Source organism: Cryptotermes secundus, unplaced genomic scaffold, assembly GCF_002891405.2.
Source record: "Cryptotermes secundus unplaced genomic scaffold, Csec_1.0 scaffold369, whole genome shotgun sequence".
NCBI lineage: Eukaryota > Metazoa > Arthropoda > Insecta > Blattodea > Kalotermitidae > Cryptotermes > Cryptotermes secundus.
This window is the reverse complement of record NW_019725844.1, coordinates 1,981,520-2,000,902: the sequence shown is the minus strand read 5'-3', so window position 1 is coordinate 2,000,902 and position 19,383 is coordinate 1,981,520. Positions and strand designations below refer to the sequence as shown.

The 19,383-nt window shown below is 35.3% G+C and overlaps 1 protein-coding gene across 1 annotated transcript in view; it reads right to left on the bottom strand.

The window, feature by feature from the left end:
• LOC111863698 (neurobeachin) overlaps window positions 1-19,383 on the bottom strand; it is a 554,452-nt gene that overhangs the window by 88,334 nt on the left and 446,735 nt on the right. The window contains exons 4-10 of the mRNA XM_033751163.1: window positions 16,694-16,794; window positions 11,190-11,285; window positions 10,583-10,704; window positions 10,111-10,237; window positions 8,924-9,043; window positions 7,680-7,826; window positions 3,232-3,288 (exon numbers count right to left, since the gene is read on the bottom strand). Coding sequence (XP_033607054.1) covers window positions 3,232-3,288; window positions 7,680-7,826; window positions 8,924-9,043; window positions 10,111-10,237; window positions 10,583-10,704; window positions 11,190-11,285; window positions 16,694-16,794 — 770 coding nt within the window. The remainder of the gene's footprint in view (window positions 1-3,231; window positions 3,289-7,679; window positions 7,827-8,923; window positions 9,044-10,110; window positions 10,238-10,582; window positions 10,705-11,189; window positions 11,286-16,693; window positions 16,795-19,383) is intronic.

The following is a 19,383-nucleotide window of genomic DNA, read 5'->3' as shown; positions in this document are numbered from 1 at the left end:
AATTGCCAAGGCAATGTCATGTAAGGGCACCCAGAGTTTGGTGCCATACACTTCCTGCAAACTGCCAGAACTTAATGACACTTAGAGGTGATGGAAATTTTCTACGTACTTTAGGGAACGTTCAGAAAAAAAGAAATATATTTTGATCTAAAAAAAGTCTGGACAGTCAGCTCACTACTGATTTTCATACAGGTCTAGTATTATCCCTATGTGATCATTCAAAATATGATGTAGTGGCAAACACCATTTTCATTTAACATGTTGGTTCAAGTTGTAACACTTCTGGCTTGTATCTGGGAGGTACTCAGTTTGAAACTCAACTGAAACATCAGTCCCTTTGGGCACATATCAGGACAGTACTTCAAATTATACCATGACTGCCTCCTTTCACATCATTTCCAGTTCATTAGTCATCCTGTAATTTGACAATACGTATATAGCCTGAGCTATTGACAGCATTATTAAATAAACAATAAATAAAGAACTGAAATAAATAATGTATCTTCAGCTCTGTACCAAGGATGTCATGATAATTAATTATCAACTGATATTCTGATTTCATCTGCAAATATTATTACAGTCTGATGATGATCACAGGACACAGTTTCCTGCACATTCTCACAAAGTCCTTGTTCCATGACGTTGCAGGCATGGGTCACCAATCAATAATTCATGACTCTCCATGAACATCTGATGGTACAATTCCATGTGAATAATTCCATTTATTCACTATTCACTGTCCAAAATATTTGTAGCACATCTGTTGCTGATTCTACAAACTGCAGGAAAAATATCATGTTAGGCCAGTGCTTGAGGTTTTTGCTTACTTACTCGTAAAAACCTCCCATACATTGCACTCTGGGATAACGATAAACACTAGCCTGGATGCACCTTGAACAATTCCTCTAAATGTGCGCAGTGTGTATACAAAATTTGACGTGCATAAGCAGACTCCAGCTCATCTGCCACAATGTCACTTTATTTGCTTCTGCCCTAGAATTTTTTTAGACTACTACATTTCATCACAACAGAGAGACAAATTAAATACAAATATGCAACAAACTACACCACAAATGGAAATAAAAAAGGTTCATAAAGGTGGTAATTCTACAGTCCACAATGGGCATACTACATATTTTATGTGAATACAACAAAACAATGTCATGAGCTACTCTACTATGTGTATAGTACTACCAGCATTTAGAACAGACTCTTGCTCATATGGCAACATCATTGCAACACAGAGATACTCAGATACGATATCCAAGATACAGTCAGAATATTGACCATAAATGAAACCCAGAGCCCGCATAATCATGTTAATACAGAAAGAATTATATTGTATATTTCTTTATAATCCTATGCAGAACAGTACATTGACCATGTTCACAAGTCACACGACAACAGTGGGGAGATTATTAGATTCAGTGTGCAACTCTAATTTGAACAAATGGTACACTCTTATTGTAGAAATTATGAAAATGCTGTCTTATTGCATGAAATACGAATCACACTGACTACATTCTTATAAAAACAAACATAATTATTTGACTACATATGTCACCACTGGAACTTAACTGTCCTTAAAATCCATAATCTGTTCTTAATAGCTGACTGGAAGATAGCAAACATTCCATAAACTAATGACACTAAAAATTTAGTATCAAAATATTACATATACAAAAAGGGGAATAAATAGAATAAATAATAAACAAAAAACATGCATTTTGTAAGGCAGATACATCACTTCAGAAATACATACCAACACCTTTACGACCAGTAACTTATCATGTGAACCTTTCAACAATCAATTCATAATACATTAGTAGCACATGAATCATCTTAGAATTTATCAATTAATATTCTCTTCTGCTCTTATTTTATGTGACTTTGTGTATGTACTTGATAGGACTATTTCCACATCCTGGGTCTGTTGCCCGTATGGATATTTATGGAAAATAAATGATATGTATGTATGTATGTATGTATGTATGTATGTTTCTCCACAGATGATGAACAGCACATTAACATCTGGCATGAATATGAAGGCTAGCTGACATGACAGTGACATATTCAAACACCAAGATATATGAAAAAGAGCTGTAGCAATTGTTGGCATAATATCTTTTCTGGAGAAATGTCTGACAAGTAGAATTATCATGCCCTAAAGGCTTGTGACAATCACATTCTTTGTCTGATTGGTAAGCGAGACAATGCTTGTTAATTCATGTGTATTTTTATATATGCAAACATATTGCTGGTCCAAAGTCAAAATGCACTGGTAGATGTGTGACCTTTTAGTTCTGACAGGTTTGCTAGCACACATGAATTGTTTACTAGTATGCACACTGGCTAAAATCGGAAGCATTGTGCATAACACTTTCCACATTATTTAAAGACAGAAGTAGATTCAACTTCTGAATTAACCAAACACGACTCTGAAAATAAAATATATTCCCACATCATTTTGCAATACTGCATTCAATAATCTTCCATTAAGCCTGAATAACCAACTGGAGCAGAGCTTAGTTACTCAGCTACTCAAGACAGACCCAAACTTTCACAGAACCCATCGATTCATTACTGTGTACACACGCCTTAATTATTACAGTAAGACATGAATTAATTACTTCATTCATTATTCCATAAAGGTGTAACTAGAAACCACATCTGACCTCCTACCACCTCAATCTTGGTGTTTCCAGCTGTCTTGCTCCTTTCAGACAGAATTTCATTACTGTCTGCTGTATTTTTCCATTATTAGGAATTTTTAAATGTTACTCATTTCTGTCTATATTTTCAAATTTCCTCTGCTTTGATGTCTCAATTTCTTAATTTATTCCTGTGCAACACAACACTGGCTATATTTTGTTTTGTATTTCTTCCATAGTAACAAAGTATCAATGTCATATGCCACTGTTTGCAGCACCATTATTCTAAAAATTCTGAATATTAGGTAATCTAGTTCCTCCAAGGAACTGAAGAAATACAGGCATTTCACTGAATCACTTTGCTGCAGCAAGCCAAATACTGAGCTTATGAAGAGACTCATAATTCAAATGATACAAAAATGGAGGAGCATTAAAAAAAATATGAACACATAAGGGTTTTTGTAATGTACCTCATATGAAAGTAAAACTAAAATTAAAAGAAAATAAGTAGCAAGCTTACAGACAGCAAAGCGTGATCCGGCATGCAGGTCTGCTGTGATGACAGTGATGACTCACTCACCCGTTTGTGATTGTCGGGCAGGCTAAGGTTGCACTCATTGTCAAACCGAAACTGACACTGCAGCAATAAGGAATTCACAAACACAGTCTTTAGTTAAAAACCACTGCATCCATCACAAACTAAAATCCATTCCAAAAAATGTATAAATTCAAGACACTTTCAAACAACAGTTTACTAAATCTACTATATTCAGGATGACTCATAACTGGCAAGGTATTTTTTTTAGGAAAAACCTCCAATAAAAACTCTAAAGTGTTTCAAAATTGACACCTTTTAAAGTCTTTAGTCTAATGGAAACAGCTAACAAAAATTCAAAACAGTGTTCCTCAATTCTCCAATCTATACATTAAATTTCATGCATAAACTTACTTACAATGTTTCAACTATGAATGCTACAGCTAGAATGGTGTGATGTTTGGAACATTCAAATACAATTCCACTTACATCTGCATACAGCACTCCAGAATGCTCAAACTTAGATATCTTTCTCCAGCCATTAATGCTACAAATACAAATCTACTGGTTTTACCCCTTTCAGGAAACCAACAAAACTGGGGGAGGCCTGTGATCAGTGGGACTGCCACTGGTATGAAAGTTCTGGACTTCCAAAGGAGAAAAGTCATTTTGGGGAGTACGTCTGTGTTTTTCAATGCAAATGGGCAATGACCACTTTTTTAATGAGTTCTTAATATCCTCATTGTGGATGTTATAATAGCTTGGACAGACAGAAAAGATTTGTTTAGTGAATTCTGACAACCAAAGGATTTCAAACTGAAAAAGGGAGGTAATAAAAACTGTAACATGCTCCTTTCAGCCATATATTTCATCTAACTGATGAGACAATATCTAAGAAAACTGGTAATGGCAGCCAGAAAGCTAACACATTAATGAAATTAACTGCACGAAACATATTGGTGATATAATCATCTACCAGACTAATTCCATGAAGCTGAGTTGTTCCTGAGAAGCCAACGGTTCCTCAGCCACTCAAGATATTCTCAGCATTTTATGGAACACAATTCATTACCATGTTCACAAAAGCACACCACTGGTCCCTATTCTGAGCCAGATATATCCAGTCCACAACACCCCAGCTCATACTATTTCTCTAAGACCCATCACACATTTTAATATTATCCTGTGATCTATGTCAAGGTCTTCTTTCCCATCTGGACTACATGCCCTGCCCATCTCATTCTTCTTCACTTGATCAAGCTAATAATATTTAGCAACAAGTTATGCAAATTTCTCCAACCTCTTATTATGTTATCCCTATTAGGCCTAAATATTCTCCTCAGCACTCTGTTCTGAAACGCCTGAAGTCTTCCTTTAATTTGAGACAGCAAGTTTTACACCCATACAAAATTATAATACTTTTCTACATTCACATCTTTGACTTTACACAGAATACAAGATAAACAGCTCTGAAATGAATGGCAGCAAGCATTACCTGAATTCAATCTGCTCTTAATTTCCTCATGAATCAGATTTACTGTTGTTCCAAAATACTTGAACATTCCTAGATTTTCAAAGTTTTCATTAACTATCTTTATGTTATGATTATTCCCTGCATTCTGGTGACAAGACATCAACAAATAATTAGTTTCCTCTGTGTTTACTTCTAGGCTGATCTCTTTACTAGTGCCTATTATCCCCCCCATAAATTAACATCGGCAGCATAGACTAGAAGCTGGTGTGTCCCACCCAATTTTCTTGGACTTTCCTAATGACATATTCTAAAGCAAAGCTGAAATGAAATGGCAATATAGCACCTCAGTCTATCAGACCATTCTGAAAAGGAAAAATATCAGATAGATGTTTATCTACATGGTGTGTCCAGGACCCGTTAGAACTCATTTTTTTTTAATTTTGCCCTGCAAAGCCATCTGTTGGCTAGTTGTGGCATTAAGATTCTTGAAGTTTCAGCTGTGGCTGTCAATAATTTCAAAGCGCAAGCATTCCTGCATCATGTGTTCTGACCCTGAATGTAACAGTACTGTTCTGACACTCGTTGGAAAATGGCGGTTGAACAGAGAGCCAACATAAAATTTTGTTTGCTGGAGAAGCATACAAAATGATGAAAAGTGTGTACGGTAGTGATGGTTTCAGTCGCTTGAACATTTTTCGATGGTATGGTGTATTTCGTGAAGGCAGGGAGGACACTGAAGATGCTCCACGTGCATCAAAGCTGAGAACAAGTCGCACTGAAGAAAACGTGAAAAAAGTGACCAAAATCCTTGCATCAGACAGATGTGTTTCTGCAAGACTCATCGAGGAGCTTTTGGGAATACCAAAAAGAACTGTGCATCAAATTTTGACCGAGGATTTAAGCAAACGGAAGGTCTGTGCATGGTTTGTACCAAACGTGCTGTCAGGCGATGAGAAACATGCCAGAGTGGAACACTGCAAAGACATGTTACAGTCAGTCCTAAGTGATACAAAATTTACAAAATTGATTGTTACTGGTGACGAGACATGGTGTTTTCAATATGAGCCTCTCACAAAGCAGCAGAGTGCAGCGTGGTTGAGCCCAAAGAAGGAGAAACCAAAGAAAGTGCACGTGCAAAAGTCGAGTAAAGACACTGCTAACAGTTTTCTTCAATTCCAAAGGAATCATTCACAAGGAATTTCTGCCAGAAGGTCAAACAGTGAATTCTGATTATTATCTTGGAGTCCTCAATCGTTTGTGGGCGAGAACTCTTTGAATTCGACCTGAATATTGAGAGCAAGGTTCCTGGTCGCTCCTCCACCACAATGCCTCACCCAACAAATTGAAGATGGTGCACAATTTTTTGGCCCGAAAAGTGATCACAGTCTTTGATCATCTTCCGTATTCACCAGATTTGGCTCCAGCAGATTTCTGGTTGTTCCCAAAAGTTAAGTTGGCGATGAAAGGAGACCATCAGAACACCATCCAGGACATTCAAAGGGAATCCACCGCAGTTTTAAATGTGATTCCACAAAAGAAGTATAGTGACTGTTTTCAAAACTTTTCAATCGATTCCAGCTATGTAGTGATTCAGAAGGAGACTATTTTGAATAAAAGGAGCGAAATTTTGAAAATAATTCACGTAATGTATTTTTACTGAACACAGTCCTAACAGAAAGTGGACACATATGTGTACATGGACTTCANTTCATACAAACTTCCGTCTGATATCATTCTCTGAAGGTGAGGTCCATATGTAGACAAAATTATTTGAGATCATAATTGTTAGTTTCAGTGTCATAGATTGATCAGTTACTGATAAGATTTTTTCATTCATCAGATACTGGAGAAAAAATGGGAGTACAATGAGAAAGTAGAAGAAAGCAGTCTTCTGGGATTTGGCACCGTGTATATGTGGTGTTAACCGACGGTGTTTCTCACGGTGTTGTCGCTTGCAGTTTTCTTATACTTTTTCTTCTACCCTGAAGATGGGGGCGATACGTTCCTCCGAAACGTCGGTTAACACCACATATACACGGTGCCAAATCCCAGAAGACTGCTTTCTTCTACTTTCTCATTGTACTCCCATTTTTTCTCCAGTATCTGATGAATGAAAAAATCTTATCAGTAACTGATCAATCTATGACACTGAAACTAACAATTATGATCTCAAATAATTTTGTCTACATATGGACCTCACCTTCAGAGAATGATATCAGACGGAAGTTTGTATGAAGTTGACAACCGTCACATGCCTCTATAGTAATTTCTATAACAGTTTTATCACCCTTGTTGTAAATAGGTGAGATAATAGACTATGTCCGCTGCTCGGGCAATTCTTCATTATTCCAAACAGAATTAACGAGTATGATGCTCTTCCCAACTCACCCTTCTTAATCAATATGCCATTTATCACCTAATTTAACATAGCTTCTACAACTGATACATCAGTATAAAATAATCTAAGAAACAAAAGAACAAAACAGTATGACTACATACTGAAGAATTTGCCTGAACACTTGAAAAACAGTTACAATGTAACTAACACAATTTTAGGAACAAGACTTCAATTACATAAAACATGTAAAACAGCTTTAACAGGGCTTGTCACTTCATTATAAAAACTATATAAAAAGATTGGCATTAAATTACTGTGATACGTTTATTTCAGAAACAGTTTAGTTTAAACAAGTCTGGAAATATACTCTGTAAACATTTAGATTCTTACATCATCCTATTATGAAATATTAGCAAATCACAAACTATACTTCATCTGTAATATCTTCGTCACCACTTTCAGCCACAATACACATATACAAGGCCCACTTCATGATTACAAAACATAATTTACTTCAAGTTGATAAATGCTCCAAGAAATAACATGAAAATAACAGAAGCCTATTGTGGCTTACTTTCTGTTCTTTACTTGTTACCAGCAGCAGTTCCTCCCCACCCAATCTTTTCAAAGACCTTGTTCTTTCCCTGATAGAAACCATGCCCTAATCATAGGGGCACTTACTTTGTATCCAGGACCTAACCTATGCATGGCACAGATTTGATGTGTTGTAAGCGCTTCACTGAACAAATAGATGGCTGACATCTGACCACAGAATACCCGTTCTTCATCCAGTTCTGGAGTAGCACCAATGTAACATTTGTCAAAAGGCTAAAATAAAATTGTAAAACATACACAATATATCTTTAGAACTCACCAACAAATATATTATATGTAACTTCACACTTTCAGTTATATGTAATTTCACTCTTTCACATACTATATACTGAAGAAACTGCATATACAAAACTGTCATGCAATTTCTGTTGAATTTGCATGGACTGTGAAAAAGTGTTTACTCCAACTGCTGCATACCTTCTGGTAGGAAACATCTACACATATATATTTCCCACAAGCAATGACACTGAAACTGTCTCTATCATCAGAGTTTTTCATTATGTAGCAATATAAAACTGTGATAGTTCCATATGTGAGAGACTGATATTATCCAGAGAATCCCATACTGTACCCTATCAAGGGTTCTGTAAATTTGAATATAAATGCTGACCTCCAAAATCTTATTGTCTGCAGTTAGCCATTTAAACCAAAATTTTAACCAAAGAGCATGGAAAATAAGAAGTTTCTGTCCTCCCTAATTGTGGATGACATCTTGGTTAGAACTGTTTGTAGCCTGTATGCTATGGCTTTCAATTACATTAACTAGACTGTGAATAATTTATGATTTCTTTGGTTCAAAATACCAGCAATTTCAGTGGGGTAACTTTCATTCTAACTGAAGAAATCTTTAAACAGATTTTGTTTATTTATGGAGACACTCCATTCAAGCATATTTAGTGACCAATATGCATAATATAGATTTTCTCCTCTTGCACCAAACTGGTGTACCTGTTTTGTGGGATATTTATGATGTATTAACACAAAGTTAAAATGACAGTGGTAGGAAGAAATGATATGATGGTCTGCACTTGTTTACTGAATTCACAAGAAAATTTTAAGACCAGAGACATGATGAAGGGAATAAACAATGGGTATTCAGAAGAAGCTGAAGTGGATAAAGCAATGAAATCCACAGGACTTCACAAGGATGACTGGCAAAACAGACAAGAGTAGGACGTTAGATTCAGAATTCTGTTACTCATGAAGTGATGAGCATCTTCAGAGAGAGTGAAAATTAAAAATGCAAGAAGATGTAATCAGACACTGACATTTTCTGAAAACATAACTTATATTAAGTCCTTAGTACTTACATCATTTGTAGAAACAAACCAGGCCATTTCTGTGCTAGAAGCCAGCTGTCCATTAACAAGACATTTGATTTCACTTTTTGTCCACCTATTGTAGATGTACACAATAGCAATCATGTACCACTGAAAAGAAAAGAAAATACTGTTTAATCTTCTGAGTGCTATTCATCAAACATTTCATTCCTAGTCTGACTGCAACGTATAAACTGTTTCATGTACCCACATTCACATGTTCTGTTTTTTATTTTCACATATGACAATTTCTCTTTATGAGTGCACTGAACTCTGTTTTCAGCCAGAAAAATTACTGGTATACATAAGAAGGGAATATTTTCATCTTCATAATTAGGTACAAAGCTGGCTTCAGATTATTCAGTGATGGTGTAACAAGTGCAGCATCAAGTGAGATAAGAGGGTGATTATGCTAAGTAAACCAGAGACTCACTGCAGGGAAGTGATCATAGTTTATTTCAAGCTAATACTCAAACATTTGTCTGGAACAAGTAAGAAAACAATGAAAGAGATTCAGCCATACGTGCTGTATAAGATGCTGAAAACACTTTTTATTGAAGATTCTACTACATAAGATATGCACATTTATAAATAAAACTATAAAGCACAAAAAAATCTTTAATTATAAACTTCAAACTTTCAAAATAATATATCAGTCTTTAGGTTTACAGTTCAAGAAATATTCAGACCGTATAACGCTACAAGAATTAATATTATAACAGTGTTGTGAATTCTTCAGTGAAAACTTGATATTTGATCAAAAAATGAATGCAAAGATATAAAGAAGAAAGAAACACTTTCAGTTCTAATTACACTGACTTTATGACTCTGGTGACACAACTATCTCACACTGTCACATAATACTATTCAAGCTCATATCTCTTTCATATTATAATCAAATTTATATTCATCATAAACTGGATTACAATGAAGGATTTTCTACATTTTCTGTTTCACCTAGGAGATGCAACAGTTTTTCTTCATATAATCTTTCCTTGTTAAGCAGTACAAAACAAATCAATACTTCTATTGTATATAAGGTTGACAGATTGGATGCTTTTTATCTCTTGACTTGCATAAGATAGAAATGATGCAACAACATGAGGGTGGAAGGCAGAGCGATATTTGTAATTACAAGCCAAATAGCAAGCTAACAAGTTACATTCTAGCAAACTGACCTTTCTGGGCTGAAATTCATACTTCACACAGTGCTGGAATCCTTTCCCCTTCACTTTCATTGATGTCAACACAAGACAGTTTCCAACAAAATGTGCTGAATAGCCTACCCCTTTGCTGGTCTTGAAGCTGCGAAAAAGAAAACGTAATCTCCCAGGGTTAAGAAGCACCCACAAGCTGTACACTTCCAATTTTAATTACAGTGCACAATAAATACAGAAGTAACTGTCAAAATAAACTGAATTCATTATGATATTCAAAGAGAAAAACAGGTTTGAACATGCATCCTATTACAGCACTGATAAAATGTCACTGAAGTCCACTCACCCACCTGCCCACATGCATGCACACACACACACATAGCCTATGCCCATGACCATAAATATTGTACATAGTAAACTGTTTCATTTGCTTTAAGCATAAAGTTCATCAATTCATGCATTATACAAACACTACAGGTAGTGACAGTAGTACCAATACAAATACGGCTTCTCCCTCTCAATGTTGACGGAATTTATTGGGTCCAGACGGAACCAGGTGGTGAAAGTAAATCCATTCTCATATGGCCACCGAGCAAGGGGTGGCAATACAACAGCCTGCAGAGAAGAATATAAAATATTAATAACAATATGGCTTAGATTTAACTCCAGTATGATGCTCATTATTCATAACACATGAAGTATGTTTAGTGACTCATTCTTCCCGATCTTCCCGATGACACCAGCAGTAATATGTAGAACAGACTTGCTCCTCCACATGTGTAGAAGATGTGCAACAACAATCAACTAATTAAATTGAAGCTGTAGTTATATAACCTTCACTAAGTTAGAGGGCAACTGCACCCTTCTTAAAAGGCAAACATTATGTCCTTGGAAGGATATATACATGGGCAAGAGGGTAAAACTACTTAGAAACAGTTAATGAGTCAGGTTCCTGGGGTAGCTCATGCATTTCCCTGTGGCCACTAGTTTAGGCACATCAACAGTACAATTTATGTTACAGATATATTAAGAAGGAAGAAAAAATTCCAATACAGCTTAAAAACTATCTATAAGAGAGTGAGATTCCAACGTCAACTTACAGAACCTTTCCGCCCTGGAAAGCTGAAGAAAACGTCAGGTCCATTTCTTTGTGGCATCTGACGAAGAACATTCAACAGCTTAGCTGAATGTCTTGGCTGAAAAGAACAGTATAAATATAATCGCTGACAATAAAGCATATTCTGCCATACGTGTTCAATTATACATCTCATCTCCATATATATCCACATTCAAGAAAGACAAATTAACAAATATAAATTATGACACATTTCAAGTTTTTTTGGTGGCAAACGTGATGTGATGCCTTGTAGTGTTGTAGTGCAATAGATTACCAACTCTTTGTTTCTGCTTTGTGCTTTCTCAGCTAATTCTTTGACCCTGAAAATGGGGGCAGTATGTCACTCCAAATATCAGTAAATTTTGATCAGACTGAAACAATTATGAGAAATGATGCAGAAAAAAAAGGATGCTTCATTTCATTTTATTTTCCATATATATCCATAAAGGTTAACAAACCAGGATGTGGAAATGTTCCTTCTGAATACAGATACATCAACATGCATATACAAAATTGCATGAGTCAATCAAACAAAGTCACTTACATCAATCTATAAATATAAATAATATTATCAGATAAAAGAATTTAATAAGATATCAGTTAATAGACATACTTTAAAAATAACTTATTATAAAACTTGTATTTACACCATTTCATATAAATTATCTATATTAACTAAATCAAATACAGTCACAAAATTATACACCTATGACCCATTATGTTTATATCATCATCATCATTATAATCATATTTAGATATTTAGATCATAGATCCATACAGTATATACTTCAAAACACATTTAAAACTATTAAAATTCTAATTTCTATATTCAAATTCATTAATCCAGTGCAATAGTTGCTCCTAATGTCTTAAATAGGACTGCTGCAGATTTCTAGACTAAAATTATATTAAAATTGTTAAGCTATAATACGTTTGCATATTATAACCACTTATGTTGATGGTATTCTTTCATAGAATAAAAGGAGTGATGAAGTAAAAATCTCTTCAGTGTTCTCTTAAAATTTAGCATGTCAGAAATCAACCCTTTTAAAGCTTGAGGTAAATGATTAAAGGCTTTAATACCTGCTATATATGCACCCTTACTGTATTTTGTTAAGTTTACAGAAGGTAAACAGAGATTATTAAAAGATCCGGTTTTATACTTGTGAACCTCATTAATAGAATTGAAAAGATGGTTATTATTAATCGTAAATAAAATTAATGAGTACATGAATTGAGAATAGAATGTCATTATTTCAAGCTTCTCAAATAAATGTCTACAAGACACTCCTGAATCAGAACTCATGATAATTCTAATAGCCTTCTTTTGTAGTATAAAAACATTGCCAGCACAGGAAGCGCCACCCCAAAAAAATATGCCATAGCTTAAGATTGAATGTATGTGGGCAAAATAAATTGACTTTAATGAATCTAATGGAATAAAATGCTTTATATTTCTCAATGCGTAACATGACCTTAAATTTTTATTGATAACATAGTCAATATGTTGTTTCCATGTGAGGGTATCATTAATGATTAAACCTAAAAATTTTGTTTCTGACGCCTTGATTAATTTAATTTGATCATCTACAATTTTGAAAGTAATGTTATAATAATTCATGGAACGAAATTCAAAATATTGTCATTTGTTAAAATTCAAAGTGAGCAAATTAGCATTAAACCATGCATCAATGTCTTTAAGAGTTTGATTAAGATTAGTTTCAAAATTTAGCTTGTTTGTGTCAGTTACTATAATACTCGTGTCATCTACAAAATGTGCTATATTATTGTTTTTGTTGATTACTGAAGGTAAGTCATTAATATAAAGTAGGAAAAAAAGCAGGCCAAGGATTGATCCTTGAGGAACACGGCACTTAATGACTTCCCATTCAGAAGAGCTTCTGCAGTCAAATCTGTTATCTATTACAACTTTTTGATATCTATCCATTAGATAAGATTCTATGAGTGTTTCAAATTTACCTTCTATTCCATAAAATATTAACTTGTCCAATAATATTTTGTGATTGACAGTCAAACGCTTTCTGAAGATCACAAAATATACCTCCTACCATTAACTTATTATTCATAGCGTGTATGATGCTATCTATCAATGAAATGGCTGCCTGCTTAGTTGAAGAATGAGACCTGAAAACATACTGTTCTTGGGCCAACATATTATTTGTCTCGATATGCTTAATGAGTCTTAAGAATAGAATAACTATATGACCACACTGTATCTATTTTGATTACACATTCAACAATACTCGTATATCACAACATATTTATGATTATATACATACACACCTGATGATGGTAAACCATGACCAAAACATGTAGTGTTCAATAAACTGACTGATCTAATGATGAATTCAATTCAATTACTTATTACATACAACAGGATCAACATGTTGTGTGACTGCATAAAAACCACTAAATCTACATACATAACAGGATACATAACATGAAAGAAATGAAGTAAGGAAGAAAGAAAGAAAGAAAGAAAGAAATAAAGAAAAAATTATCTTCTACATATGTATTTTGCAAAATGTTTGAATTAGACATTTCCTGTGATTCATGATGGCATCAAAATATTCCAGGACAAGAATATCTCAAATATGGCTCAATTAAGCCTTTAGACACTGATGCCTTCAAATTATAGTTCTTCAGCAGCCAAAGACTTCAGCTGGCATTGATACAGGTATATAAAACATCGCTGAGAGCTACAGCATATGACTCCCTGTAAAACAGTCTTTGAAGTCACTTCAGTTTAAGTTGCATCCTTCATATAACAGCCCTTCAGACACTACTTGTGTGGGAAGAGGTATAAACTGCACTGTGCACAGCAAGAAGGGTGGAAAGCACCACAGAGCCATGCGTGGTGTGTTGCTAGTATACAAGTATATGCCATGGAACTGTTATGAAAAGCTTCTCCTCATTCCTGGATGTTTCGGATCAATTATCTCCAACAGACGGGCAAGCATCTCCTTGCACCTTTTTGTACACTCATCGTTATGAATAAACTCATGGAGAAGATGCCCTCCCAGGTTAAAAATTCCAACATGATCTCCCCTTTCAGATGTGAAGATCTTTCAGAGAATTTCTGAACTGTCATTTGCTATACTAATGAGCTCATAAGTAGCCACAACTGGCCAGAAAGTATGCGGCTTGACAGTGAAGACTAGCAAGAAAACGTATAGCATTACTAATTAAATTGAAATAACTTTAATAACTACCAACTGTATATGGAAGAGACAGTTTCCTGGAACAGAAGTAGTACTGATTTTATGGACTGGACCAGAAATATCTGAAGCATTTAGGGTAAGATGTATATAGGACACAAGGTCTTGCACATAAAAATTTCTCATACTAGGCATACAAACAACTACGAAGAATTTCACAGTAATTTTTTGGTATAATAAATACAGTATTTCTTAAGAAACAGTGAACAAGAGGATTCCACAGAAAGAGCAAAAGACTGAAATATCTGCAACTTGAAGTAAGTGAAGAAGAAAAACGCAGGGAGAAGGAAAAATCAAAATGAGAGGAAACAATTCAACTAGTTATTGAGCTGTAAGCATTCTCACAATTCAGGAATTCCATTATCTGCTTCATGCCTGTAAATGCCATACTTAAAATACCAATTCCAATTTTGTGTAAAATTTGACTTAAATCAATTAAATGCCTTCAGATGTAAACAAGTGAATCAGTGACGTGAATGCCTATTTTGTTCTTACAGCATAAACTATGAGCAACGAATAGCTGATGTGCACAGTGAGTAGCACACAGGCAGCAGGTATGAGGAAACTATGGATCCGTAGTTCTAAAAGTGTGGTTATAACAACAGGGGTTCTGCAGTTAAACTATGAAATGGTTCAAATTTCTGAAAATCAATAACAGAAGAAAGATGGGAATGGCACTGAAAATCTAAATCCTAGAACAAGACATGAGTCACTTCTTTTGTGTGTCTGAGAATTCAGCATCATTCTTATTGTTTGTTCCATGGCAGCAATATGGAGATGGAAGAGCATGTGATCTGTGGATTCTCTCTCTCACTAAGAAAGGGTCCAAGGACCAAGAAGTTTGAGAAGCACTTCTGTTGTCCTTCTGTATTTAATGATCATAAATTCCTAGCTTTATTGCACAGCATGCTAATGCTACAACAGATGGAACACAAGAAGTTCCCAAGTTGACAGATAGGAGCACATAAATAAAGGCAACCAGCAAAATGTTGATATATGAATGTGTTTTATTTCCAGATCATTCAATTTTGAAATTCAAAGGAGGATGTGATATATTACCAAGCACAAACAATTCAACATTATACATTTATCTCAACAATTCATTAAAACACACTGATATTAAATTACTTACCAATGTACGTGCTACCCTATTTATATTTGACTGCAATATTAATTTGAACTTCATTAATTAAGTACACAGACATAACACATTGTTGTAGTTGCTGGATTCCCTACATCAAACCATTTTGCAAATTACATCACTGTAAGCACCTACATCACTGTAGTTGCATCAGTTGCTATGTTGATACTATAACAGTTAATATTCATAGTTCATTATAATTATGAGAACTGTGTTTAGTAAGCAGAATGAAACAACAAGGAGTATGTACAACATATACTATGCTAATATGGGCTTCAAACAAAGTGGAAATTAGTCTGGACAGCCTCCCTTATTACAGGAAACATAACAGTTAACAAGACTCCTTTAAACTAAATTAACTAATTTCAAGGTGTAGGGCATTCTTTGGAAAGGTGCTAACTTGTTCAGCTGGTCCAGACTTTTCCCACATTTATACAATCCATAGCTCATCACCATGTTCACAACAGCCTTTCACAAACCAACTCAATCCAGTTTACTTTTACAACCTATTTCTCTCTGATCCACTGTAATATTAACTCCTTACCTATACACATCTTCCAAAAGGTTTCTCTCTTTGAGGTTCTCTAACAAAACTTTCATATCTTTCATTTTCTCTCTCATGTTTTCACATCCTTCCATTACAATGGCATCTTGTAATATTTCTAAACATAGGTCTTTAATGGTGAAGAACTATGACCTCTTGCCCAACCCCTAAGCTGAAGTGACCACCCACTGTCAGCCATAGGCACCTGATGGAGGTGATTAATTAGACTTGTGCTCTCATAACTTCTCTTGGCATAAAACAGCTGATTCAGCCCTAATCATTCTCGAGGTGAACAGTAAGAGAAAAATCATAACAACCCGGACAGAAATTGGCTTCAGATCAATCACATTCCTAACTGAACCACCACAGCTCTCTATTGCATCTCCTGTTTACAACAGACAAAAAAGTTACTTCATGGACAGCAACTTTATTGTCTTTAACACATTAATAAAATTAAATAAATTAAACAAACTAAAGGAATCTATTCCTTTTCTTAATAATGTATGTTTTAAACATTTCAGTTCCTATGACAAAGAAATCATATATCAAATTTAAATGCTCACCCATTTTCCATTGATAGCTTTCATTGCTCCAAAAAGCAGCTTCAGCTCTTTCACAGTGATGCTGTAGCTCGCCAGAACTCCCAGCATCTCTATCAAAAGATCTAGAAAAACAGAAAAACTAAATTATTTACAATGCAGTCACCAATCAAGTACCGTCCCATCACATTAAGTACATGAGCCACTTTAAAGCACAACAGGTACCCCCCTCATATCAACAAAACAACATTTGCTAAACCCACTCCTTTATTTTGTTCAGGCTCCACTCCAGATTAACCAACCACCACATTCAAGGCTTAGCAGATTCAGCTAGATTTGATGAACTCGTCATTCTACTAAAACAAAATGCAGAAAATGGATGCACAATGTGTCATTTTCAGAGACTTCATAAAACACTCCTGTCACATTATATTTTAACCACATTTTCACAACAAACTTTGACCCCTGACATCCATTATCGTAATAGACTCCACTACAACACAATGTCAAACAGATTTTGATTTAATTATGAAATTGTCAAACTCAGCCAACATTAGATGGGAATGTAGTTTTCTGACTGTTACACATGGCACTCCATAAATTGTAATGTATGTGTCTTTTAATTATTTGTCAGGATCTGTTTTATACTGGAAAATAAACTGACTTTTGACAGCTGTACTAAGTCTCTCGAAGAGTCTATAAATGTCAACACAAAATGGAAAACACATAATCCTTAGGTGTCTTTTTTCCAGATAAAAAGGCATAAACTTGAGAGAGTAAATCTTCTGACAAATGTGTAACAAAATAGAAATACCTGTTCAAATAAAAGGTTTATCTTTAAACAACTTCTATTTTACTCCCATATTCAGTACATTCTTTTAATAATGTAAAAGATGCCAGTATGATATGGCATTGCATATTGCAAAAAATGAAATCATGTCTGTAACTAACATAGCATAAATTAATATAATAAACACATTTTCTGTTTACTTGGATTAAACAATTACATTCAAAATAAGATACACTATGGAGAAGAAACAAATAACAGGATAAATAAACTTTCTTTGTTCAGAAGAAAGACATTAACTGGCATGATTCTCAGGCATCATTCCTACTTATATCCCACCAAGTTAAAGTGCCCACAATGTGTTGTTCTCTTCAGGTGGAGTATTTACTTGTATATACAACTACTATAAAGCCTGTTGAAATGTCAAGAGGAAAATTTGACAATTACCATCTCAAGCTACACTTTCCACTGATAATCCTTCCTGTGTTACCTTTCCTGGCAAAGGTCAAGAATGCAATACTGCTTGAAGCACAGGTACCTCTGACTTTCATTTATCACTCCCATCTTCAGGTTGTGTTCTTAACAGGACAGAACAGAAAGCCTTAGCCTTAAATATGGATCTCTAGCTACATTCCCTTGATGGACACTTCAAAACAACAATCTCACTGAACACGTAGGCAATGTAGCACACCTTTCTGGCAAATGTCAAAACCAGCAACACAGACAATACTGACTCAAGAACAGGCATCTCGAACTGTTGTTTATTGCTGCCATCTTCTGGTCCTATCCATAACTACTGATGACTCTGATTACTGCATGACAGAATAGACAGAATGGTCTGTCTGAATTGTAGATGCAGACTTTAACAGTCCGCATCATTAGTTATGGTTCCAAAAGAAAACGCTTTCACTGATCCACTGTTACACATTAGAGCCCTTGAGAGGCACTTGGAGGCCATACACTCAGTATTTATGGTATGAACTTGACAAGTTTTGGAAACACTGCTCCACAGAACAAGCAACGCTGTTACCTAAAGATAACTTCATATCGGCAAAGGTTGAGGCCACAGCAGTGACCAAAGCACAAGTATCTCTCACTGCCTTTTATTGCTGCCACCTTCTGGTCCTATCCATAATTACCATCAAGAAATGTTTTCCAAAATTATAAGCAATGTCAAAGTATATCCAAACATATATGTATTTATACTTCGCCATAACATGGTAAGGTTAACAGGCTGTGAAGGTCCATAGGGTTGTGAGACATCTAGGCTCCCACATTTTCTCTAGGCAATTGGCTCACAGATGGCAGTGAGGTTGTCAGCCTTATGCGCTGGCCACCCTTCAACCCCAGGAAGATTCCTGGTACTCATTTCTGTTAGAGGCTGAGTCGACCCCAGGGAAGGGAGGATTAGTAAATTGAAAAAATCAACATTGGGACCTGAACCCATGACCTCCAGACTTGTAACATAGTACCTCAACCAACTACGCTATTGCATGCCCCCCCTCCCATAAAATGGTTATCAGGGTAACTTTATTAAAATTGTATTCACCACAGCAACTTAGAACTTTTGATCTCCTGAGCTCTGCTTATGATTTTAAATTACAACATCACTATCTGTGGTTAAACTCTTGCTGATATCTCCCATTTTGGATTTCAGACATTTTTCATACACTGCATATACCATCCTCTGATCAGCTTCAGTGATTAGTGATAAGGGCTAAGTTCATCTAATGAGCTCTAGGGAGTAGGTATCAAGTCTGTTTGTGTGCAGGTAGAAACAAGGCATAGCACCCAAAAGATAAAGGCTTCTTATCCACACCAAGAAAAATGTCCATGTGAATTCTCTCTCTCTGAGACCAGCCTCAAGAGTGAAGGACAGGGGGCACTGAGACTGCAAAATCCCCATAGGCAGGGACTGATTACTACT